Source organism: Castanea sativa, chromosome 2, assembly GCF_040712315.1.
Source record: "Castanea sativa cultivar Marrone di Chiusa Pesio chromosome 2, ASM4071231v1".
NCBI lineage: Eukaryota > Viridiplantae > Streptophyta > Magnoliopsida > Fagales > Fagaceae > Castanea > Castanea sativa.
This window is the reverse complement of record NC_134014.1, coordinates 9,971,731-9,982,370: the sequence shown is the minus strand read 5'-3', so window position 1 is coordinate 9,982,370 and position 10,640 is coordinate 9,971,731. Positions and strand designations below refer to the sequence as shown.

The window sequence follows — 10,640 nt, the reverse complement described above, 5'->3', positions numbered from 1 at the left end:
TATAATGGTCCAAAGAGTTTGTTTAAGATCAGACAATGAAGTCATCTTTCTTTCCTATGGAAGCAAGGAAAAAAAAGGTCTAGACCTCTATGGTAGTTGTCAAGTGTCCTAATTACACCCAACATTTAAATTAGCGTTTCACAAGATATGAGTTCCTAGATCTAGGTTCATGTTCAAGATCATCTGGGTAAAATATTTCATTAAAATTGATAAATTAATTTTTTACTCAAATGCTAATGTGTCATTTTTATTTTTATTTTAGTGGTTATGCCAGCTTCAAGTGTGCCAACAGTACATGTTATTTGCCACATAAGTATTTTACATTAGTAAGTTGACAGTTGGGAGTAGGAACCAAATTAATTAATAAATAAATAATAGTTGCTACCAAAACATAGAGACCAAATTAATTGTGGTTCTAAAATGTAAAAGGACTAAAATAGTATTTTGGCATATTATTTAAAAAAATTAAAAAAAAAAAGTATAAGGGAACTGTGGAAAACATTAATCAAAAGTATTATCACTTTCGATATAAACCTTTGGATTTTTGTCCAGAGCTGTTCTGGCAGTTTCTGATTTCCTTCTCTGTGTCTTGATCATGGCTTGACAATTCATGGATTGGAGAAGAGTCCTATCACTGTCTATCGTTTCACAATTCTTTTTGCTACATTATTCTGCAATTGAATACATCACTTGATTCTCAAAAAAAAAAAATACATCACCTGTATACAATTAAACTCTTAAACGAAATAAACTGGTTAAACCTAAGGAAAATTAGGATTATTTTGGATTAATTGGCGTCTGTCCTTTCAAACAAAGGAAGGATTGTTTGATGGGACCATTGCGCTAAATTTCGAAGGGCAATGACCCTTGGATTAATTGGCATGTCTGTAATGTTGTTTAAACATTGAAAACTGTTATTTAAACAACATTAACAAATACCCCCTTAATTACATTCTCTCACCAAGCTCAAACACATTACTTAACCCAAAGTACCACTACAAAAATGACCTAACTCTTATAGTGATAGTGGGGCCTTGAGCAATGGGAAAGAGTTACACTTACACTCAAGAAAAGTTAATAAATTGTATTGATAGATTGTATACCATTTGTCAGAGCATGAGCTGTGTCAGTTCACCTCAAAACCAATTAGTAATGAGGAAGACACGCTCAAATCTTTTATGGGCTTCAACATCACACCACACAGGCTGTTTTTAGAGTGGTTGTAAGAAGTCAATTGTGGTCCCCCCAACATAATTATTAAAGAGTAATATTAGGACCATAATTTTCGTCACAACTTACTCACGCGGCAAATCGTGAGCGGTAGAATTATTGTAAGGTTTTAAACTTTATTGTAAGGTTTCTCTACAAGAACTTGAATCCAAGCACATCAAACTATCAAAGCATCGTATCCACAACTAATGATTGTATCATGGTAAATTGGTAATTCTCTATCAGAATTCCTATCTATGCATTTACTTGAATTCATAAATGAATAAGAGCTTAAAGGTGAATCTCAAGTCACAAAATAACTATTATTTAAACCAAGGAGCGATAATAAGAGCAGGTGCATTGGCCTTCAGGCTCTAAAAGCAGTGATTAGACAATGTCATAGATCAAGGTGCAACTTAACTACTTATTCAGCAAAAAAAAAAAAAAAAAAAAAACGTGCAACTTAACTGCCTTTAAAAGTCTAAAACATAACGTTCTCCTTCAACAGAATGCAAGAGAAATGAATTAAATTAAGGTGAAAATGCACTTTTAACCCTTACATTTTGGCCTAATTTCATCCTAAATTTTGAAATTCGTTTTTAAAATGGTCCTTAAAAATAATTATTTGGCATTTTTTGATGCCACATCAGATTTAAATTAATAAAACATTAAAAAAAGGCCAGATCAGAAAATTCAAAAAAAAAAAAAAAAACGATTCCTCAATTTTAGTTTTAATCAAAAACAAACAAAAAAAATTTTTACTTTTTTTTAGATTAAAGATTGAGGCAGAACATAGCCATTGTTATTGATTCCGTTCCGTTCCGGCCGGAACGGCCGGAATTTTTCGTTCCGGTATGCAAACCGGTACCGGAATACCCAACGTTCCACCTCGGGCCAGATTTCGGGCCATTCCGGTCCATTCCGGCCATTCCGGTCCATTCCGGCCAATTCCGGCCGAGATGTGAATTCCGGCCGGTACATGATTTGGCCTATGGAAAAAAAAAAAAAAAAAAAAATTTGATGGCTAATATTATGTTATAAATTTTGTTGGCTTATTAGTTATTAATTATTATGTGCTTATGTAATGAGTAATGACTTGTTATAAATCTTCTTATTGTTTGATGTTGTATTGAGGTTTAAGACATAAAAGTTAAGACTAAATGTTTTGTATTATTTGATGTTTAGTTATTGTCTTGTAAATCTTCTTATTGTGTGATGTTAAATAGATGTTATATTGATGTTTAAGACTTAAGAGTTAAGACTAAATGATTTGTATTATTTGAAATTTAGTTATTTATTTATTAGAATTGACAATTTTATGTTTTACAAGAATATATATAATTTAATTTTTAGGAACCCGAAACACCTTAAAACGGTACGCCGAAATCGGCCGGTACCGAAATATTCCATTCCACTGGACAAACCGAAACGGGGTCCGAAACGGTATTAATAACAATGATCAGAAGAATTACCGAGCGAAGAGAGATTGAGGGAGGAAGAAAGAGTGGGAGATTGAGGGAAAGAGAGATAGATCGGGTCAACAAGATCGGTCTTCAGCGGTGGCGACGATCTTCAACGGCGACAACAAGATCGGTCTTGGGTGGATCGGGTATTGTAGAGGGTGGGTTTGAGAGAAGTGTTTCTCCGGCGGCGTGGGAGCGACGGATTGGAGATGTTGGAGGTGAGATGGGCTTCGCCGGCGTGAGGGAGAGTTTTGCCTTGGTGGATCGGGTACATGCAGAGCTCGAAGTAGGCGGAGGTGAGGTTAAGTGGAACGGGTACGGCGGCGCTGCTCAACGGAATGTGGGGGGACCTCGGACTGTTGTCTGATCGGCCTTCTTGGAAGCCTCGGCAGCAAGCTCCATGGATTTCTTGGTGGTTTCGGTGACCAAATCGGAAATGTTGACGAAACTCGTGAGCGTCTGCGATCTCCTCACCGCTTCTTCTACCAAGCCTTTCGCTCTCTTCCAAATGTCCTCCATTGTTGTTGATTTTTCTGAATCTTAAAATCTCAAATCTGAAATTCTTTGTTTGTTTATTTGTGTTACTTTTTTTAGTGGGTTCGACTTGTTGGATTGCTGGGTTCGACTTGGTGGGATTTACTGGGTTCTAAGGTCGATTTTTTGGTTCAGCTTTCTGGGTTCTAAGGTGGGATTACTAGATTTGTTGGGTTCAACTTGCCTGAGATGGGTTTTTCTGGGTTTGAGATTTTTTTTGTTTGGGTTGGTTATGTTGTATTTTTGGATTAATTTGGTACTTTGAGGCTTTGGGATTTGATGATTTTGCTAGTTTTTGAAAAAATGGTGGATTTGAGATTTATGATTTTGTTTTTGAGCTGAATTTTTTGGGTTTTTTGGTGTTTGTTTCTTAAGAAAATTTTTGGGTTTGCTAGTTTGTTTGTTTGCCGGGGAAGAACATGAAGTTCATGTTCTAGAAAAGAAGAAATTTTCTTACGGAAAAAAAAATGTAAAAAATAAAATTTAATTTAATTATATTAATGTTTATTTTTATATTAATGTAAAGAAGAAAATTTTTATATTTAATTTAATTATATTAAAATTGAGGAATTATTTTATTTTTGAATTTTCTGATCTGGCCTTTCTTTTAATGTTTTATTAATTTAAATCTGACATGACATTAAAAAATGCTAAATAATTATTTTTAGTAATACTTTGATAGACACGTTAGCAAATAGGACACTCTGTCTGTCACATAAGAGGCTTCTATCTGTGGGTTGACGGTAGCAAACATTTTAAAAATGACTTTCAAAATTTAAGAATGAAATTTGCAACAAAATTAATTTTGAAACCGAAATGAAAATTGTCCTAAAATGTAGAGACTAAAAATACATTTTCGCCTTAAATTAAATTGGCTGATTCGTTCTACAAACTGGCACTTTTGCCTGGGAAAACAAAATTTCATGGCTTTGAAGCAGAAGGAATCAAGGCATGAATATTTTCTGTAAAATTTTATATATATATATATATATATTACTTGGATTGAATAGGAGAAAAGGCATTTACTCTTGTATTCTAAACAACCGTGGCATTAATTATTAGAGGACATACACACCTACAGCATACAAAAATGTTATCTTTCCTTTTTTAAAAATAGTATATTTACATTGAAGTATAGATGAAGCTTTAGACCAATAGGGCATCAGTTTTCTTCATCAGAGTCAAAAGAATGTCTCTTACTCAAAGATTTCAATACATTTAAAGGTCGATCACACTGGGAAGTACTTGCACCATTACAAGACTTGAGCTTAGGCACACTTAAGGAACTGAGTGGCGGTGTAGATGCCCCCCTGTTCACTTCCCTTAGCACAGAACGAGCTGTGGCTGCAGCTGCTGCATCTGCCATTGCTGAAGCCAATTTTGAATTGCCTTTTGACTTGTTGGTGAAATTATGTGCATGTTTTCCACTAGCAAGCTTAGAAACATCAGGTGATTTATTGCTGCTTGATTTTTGCATTTTGGCAACAGCCTCGGTCACTGTTGATTTTGTCTTTGCTGAATCATACTTTTGCATGTCATAGATGAGCTCTCTCTGAAGCTGCTTATCGGCAACCAATATGTCATCAATCTCATTCTTGTAGTCCTTGAGAAGGATTCTAAGGCATTCCATGAGGGAGCCTGTGAGGGGGCTATTCTTGCTTTCTAATAGCCGTTTCAGCTCTATAAAGATGGGGATGGTATTTTGGATAAGGCCCTTTCTGACTGCTTGAGTTATAGCCCTTCCTCTAGCAGCAGCTGCAGATCCTCCTCCACTATCTCCACCTTCTTCATCAATTTCTGCTGAGTCAGATGATGATCCACGGTTGGTTGGGATGCGTATCTCTTTGCAGGCAAGAATTTGGAAAGCATCCTGCTCCTCAATTAGAATGAAGTTTATACATTAGAACTTATGAGTAACAGAAACCAACACAGATGTTTGGTTTAGTAGGGAACTCTGGAAAAACAAGATAGACAACATGAAAGTTGAACAATTGTTATAAATATTTTAATAGAGAAGGAGCACTTGGTTTACATATTCACTATTAGGTAAGATGATGGCTGTGACCTTCTGTATTAATATTTGTTCACAAACTGCAACAATTATAAAGGAGCTAAACCCCCTTGATGAGTTTGATATTAACTGGTTAAGAAATCTTTCACGTATAGCACATTAATATATTCCAAGAGAGCTCACCCACAAAACACAAATTTACCTGCAGAACAGACTGTCCAGTAATATCTTCTGTATCAAGCATACCATCGGATGCTGCAGCAAGAATCTCTGCACATAACTTTGCAAAGGTGGCCAAAAGGTGCTCTGGAGCCATTTGTTTCAGCAAAGAAACATAAATGTGCATTCTTTTAGATCTCGAACTCTCATCACTACCCCTGAAACACATACACTAGTTTTCAATCTGCATTTCAATTTCAGATCTGTTCTTTCTGAATATGGTGGGGCATACCAACCTGATGGAAAAAATCCGGCCCTCCACTCGTGAGCCCTGAGAGTCAGTATGACCATTGTGGGCATGACAGTCATTCAGAATGAAAATGGCTTCCACAAAACTGTTATAAGCAAGAAGAGGTGCCTTCACTACAAACGCATTAAACTTTAGAGTCAACACCCAACAAGCATGCATTACCAACTTCAAAGGCTGAAAATATGATTGGTTGTGAGAACCTAGTCACCTTTTAAAATACTCCCAAAAAGGTAATCAGCGAGTTGTCTTATCTTTTCTGATTCGTCAACAAGTGACAAAAGAAATCTGAGGAATAGCACTCCTCTCCATTTCACATAGTCTCTCTGATTATGAGAAAAATGTCAATATTCTCCCTGGTTAGTAATTATCAAAAGGGAAACAAATGAGAAGTGTCAGAAATAACAGAACACCATAACAAATTGTACCTGCAATAATCTTGAGAGCAAGATAAATGTCTGCCTTCTCACAAGTTCACATGGATCACAGAGACACTTCGTGATCTTTGCTATATAACTGTTGACTTCAAATCAATTTGTCAGACACTTAGCATAAGAAACAGTTAATCAAAATTGATCCTTTTATCTCCTCTCAAAAGCTAGTTTAAATATCAGATACTGTTCAAATGGTATATCGTTTTTGTTAATTGTTTACAAGCCTTACCAATCAACCAGAGCAGTATACCGAACGCAAAAATCTGCCATCATTACAACAAGATTGTTGCGTAGAGCAGCACAATCACTCTTTTCAAGCTCCTGGAACAAGACATGCAAAGTTCAAATTTTGTTTCAGTTATTCGGGGGGAGTGAAATGATTACTACAGGAAACAAAAATATATATCCTCCAATTGATAACTTCAAATACACACACACACACACACACATATAACAAGTATCTAGGGAATAATACTATATGCGTCAGTTGTGCGTAATAAAATCTTTGAATCAAAATTAAATTAATTATACAAAAATAGAGTTTCTATAAGCTAAAATTTCTTACAGATACAGAGAGAACCCTGTCACAAAGAGAATGGCTTTAGGTGAACAAAATTTTGTACCAAGGACAGCTTCTTAATGAGTTTTCAAGAAAATAATTCTAAGACCATTGGAATTGAATGATGCCAAGTCAATGACCAAACCTGTACAAAAAGAGGAATATAATTCTTTGCAAGTTTTCCATCAACAAGGCAAATCTTCCCCATTGTCAGCCAAGCTTGAATGTATAAAGGAGGAGCCGTCTGCTTTAGAGAAACTGAAGGACCTGGCAATTTGTTCAATTTGGGATCAGAATTGCCTGAAGCGATTATGGTGTGTAATAGCGGAGTAATGGCGCTCACATCAGCAGACGGACAAACAATAACCAAAGATCCAATTGTATAAACTGCTGTGACTGCTTTTGATAATAACCTGGCTGCTTTCTTGCCCTTTCTACTAGGTGGGGTAAAAAAGCAACCATCTTGTTTTGCTTCTGAAACCTCTAAAACATACTTTTCTAAGATGTGATAAGCTTTAGAGAGAAGCTGGTCTACCCATCTCATAACAAGTGAATCAGCCTCCTCAGGATTTGAAGCCTTCTGCTTGCACAATGTCCTAAGTGCTTTTACATGAGCATTAACCTGCCATCACATGCACCAATTAAGTACACATGCAGGTGCAAATATTAAAGAGAAACAAAGGGAAAAACACATACTTAAACAAATAGTCTAATTGTAAACCAATATTCAACCTTAAAAGAAACACCACAAGCAAGTATATGTCATCAATCCATATGTGCAATTTGTGAGCCAAAACATATGATCAACACCTAAAGTTCTATAAAAAGCTATTGAGTTTGATCAGTGTGAATTGGGAAAATTCGTCGGAGTTCTTTTACCATCAAGCTGTATTAATGGCAAACTACTATATTGACCAATAAAACATTTTAGACAGCAAAAGAAAAGAATCCTTAACCGCAACAAAATGCACACACACACACACACACACACACACACACACACACATGTAAGTAACTGAATACAATAAATGAAATCAAGTGGTAGATACCTCAGTTGAATGCATGTTGAACTCTTCAATTCGTTTAAGCAAGTTATGAGCCAAATCTGCTGCAGGTTCTGGAGGCAGCTCCGTAGAAACATTAGAGATTGTTTGCAATAGGAAAACACGATCCCCAGCCCAAGCAACAGAATTGGATTCTATACCCTCTTCCTCTGCATGTGCATCTCCTTGCGCAAGTGGAATTTTAACCTCCCCTCTTACTCCATGCTTGTCAAAGAGCTGCCAATGATGATGGAGGAACTCCCAGTCCACTGCTTTTGAAAGATATGCTGACACCTCAGATAGAAGAAACCAAGCACCCGGTGGTGCTGTCCACTTCTCTATCGGCATAGATTGCCTCAACCAGAGAGACTCAGATGTCTTAATAATATTCTGAAGTGCCAAAACAATTTTGTGCTTAAGCCGTTTCTTCTTACCCAAGCTTGCACAAATTTTCTTTACCCAAGGTGTCACCTCCCCATTACAAATTCCTCTCAAAAGAGCCAACACTCCTTCAGGAAATAAAAACTCCATTTCTCTTTCTGAACTTTTAGCTTTGAGACTTGAATCGCTTAAAACAGATCCATTTTGAAAAAAACCAGTCAAAGCAGCTCCAGATATTCGGTCCAGTACCAATTCTAGAAACAAGTTCTCGCACTCTTCTTGAATACTGGATTCATTATCAGTTATTAAACGTGGAACTGAATGAAGCCACTCGGTAGTAACACTTTCGTCTGAGAATTTTCTGAAAGCCTATAACATCAATGCAGATTCCACCATAAGTTCAATATATGCTTGCTAAGAGGTATACTAGCAGATGCAAGGTAAAAAAACCAAAAAAGAATGTAATTAATGAGGTGCAAGCATAGTTACTTAGACATAACCAGGAATCCAGATTATAAAAGTTAGGAAAATATTATATCACATTATATAGAAAAACGATCAAAGAATCCCCTTGAAGCCAAGGACACCCAGATTTTTGCCTAGAATATTCATAATTCAATTAGCAACCACCATAATTATAATAGACATATCCCAACAACCTAGATAATCATCACTAACGTAACAATTACTTTAAGCTAATCCAAAATAGTACTTGAATAAGATATTTGTGTTCAAGGTTGACAGTACAGGAGGTCTATTCTAAAAAAGTACACAAGTTGGCATGGCAGGTAAAAGTGTCCAAAGGCACAAATTGCCACAACTGTGTGGGTATGCTGTGGCACAAACCAATTAGATATCATATACTAATCATAACAAAAATAACATTATTCAAATCAGAAAACGGTAGATGAAGCAAAGCAGTGAATGAACCTCAGAAAGAGCTGAAATCGAGGCTTTCCTTATGCTAACAAGAGGATCGGAACAAGCCATGCCAATGGTCTTGAGCACAACTTCATCAAAGGCACCACCTAGAAGAGCAGTCAACTTGGTAATCAGAAGAAATGTAGCCTTCCTCACTGCTGCCTTCTCATCCATACACCTTTTTCTCAAAAGGCCATTGATATCAGCTTCAACTCTTCGCTCTTCTGGCACATTGCCAAACCCCAGAACTTCTTTCAACACGTCCCGACTCCTATCATCACCAGCCAGAAAACCTACCAGTTGTGCCAAATTGGACAAAGCACGAGCACGGATTCCACCACTAGTATCCGAACAACGCTGTATCAAAGCCTCCATACACCTCAAACCCCATTCACTCTTCACTCCACCATCCAATTCCACACCTAATGGATCCTTCAACAACATCATAAGCGTCAAAATAAGATCAACCCCCAAGAGCCTAAGGCTAGCCTTTCCTTGTGTCATCTTCAACACATACTCCACAAACGCAATTTGATCATTGAATTCCATCACTTTAACAATCTCCATGATTGACTCCACAGCTAAAGCCCTCAGCTCAGTCTTCTCCGGCGCCTTCTACACCAAGTACCTCGGAAGATTCACAACCGCTTTCTTCACTCCATTTGAACATTTCCCTACTCCCATCATCCGATGCATCACAAATCCCAAACCAAACGTCCGTTCCGGCGATTTAAACCTAAGAATCAACGGTGTCAAAGACTTCAACACTTCAGCAGCAGTATCCGCCTGCTCTCCATGCTCAGGCCTCAACACCTCACTCAAAACCCGCGAACACAAATCAGTTATTCTGTTATAACTAACAGAATTGCCACACACTTCAACTGCCATTACCGGAATCTCAACAACCGTTTGTACCAAAGACTTCAAACTGTCAGGAAACCTATCCAAATGAATCAAACCCATTACTGATTCCAACTTTTCAAGCACAGAGAACAACTTCCCAACATCAAATTCACTCTCCTCAGACTCACCCTCATTGACACCCAAACTTTTCGCATTATTCCTAGGTCCCCTGCCTCTCCCTCGGCCACCATTGCCACCCTTTCTCCTCCGATTAGCCACAACATTGTGAGACCCCTCACCAGTCTCAGACGTGCCCCGGGGCCGAGGCTTGAGATACCGGCGAATAGAACGAAGGAGAGAGAGAAACGACATTGGAGTGAACAGAGTGAAAACAGGGGAGTTTGGCGGGAGAAGCAGAGAGAGGTAGACATTAGAGGCTAAGAGGGACAAATGGGTGGGACCCAAGTCCATTGTAGAGGAGATAGGAAGGACGAGATGATTTGGAGACAAGGATTTTGACGACAGGTCTTCGAAGAAACTGTCAAGGGGTTCGGAATCATTGGAATTGGTGGCGCGGCGAAGAAGGGTTTGTAGGTCTAAGAGAGTGGATTCAGAGAGGTATTGGGGGTTTGGATTTGTGTGGTTATCGAAGAAATGGCGGATCTCTTCGAGTTCTGTGAGTATTCGAGATATGGCTTCCTCCATGGATGAGAAGCAGAGGAGATCTTGAGGTCAGTGACCAATGTGACGATTTTGTTATCCGCTTTTGGTTTTTT

General features: G+C 37.7%; 1 protein-coding gene across 1 annotated transcript; it reads right to left on the bottom strand.

The window, feature by feature from the left end:
* Nucleotides 1-4,256: 4,256 nt before the first annotated feature.
* On the bottom strand, nt 4,257-10,640 carry LOC142624500 (condensin-2 complex subunit CAP-D3-like). Its single transcript, XM_075798076.1, is given in 9 exon segments — nt 4,257-5,076; nt 5,420-5,594; nt 5,673-5,799; nt 5,895-6,009; nt 6,112-6,199; nt 6,347-6,438; nt 6,822-7,298; nt 7,726-8,469; nt 9,031-10,640. Coding segments are annotated over 9 exon segments (4,065 nt in total). The 5' UTR covers nt 10,570-10,640; the 3' UTR covers nt 4,257-4,368.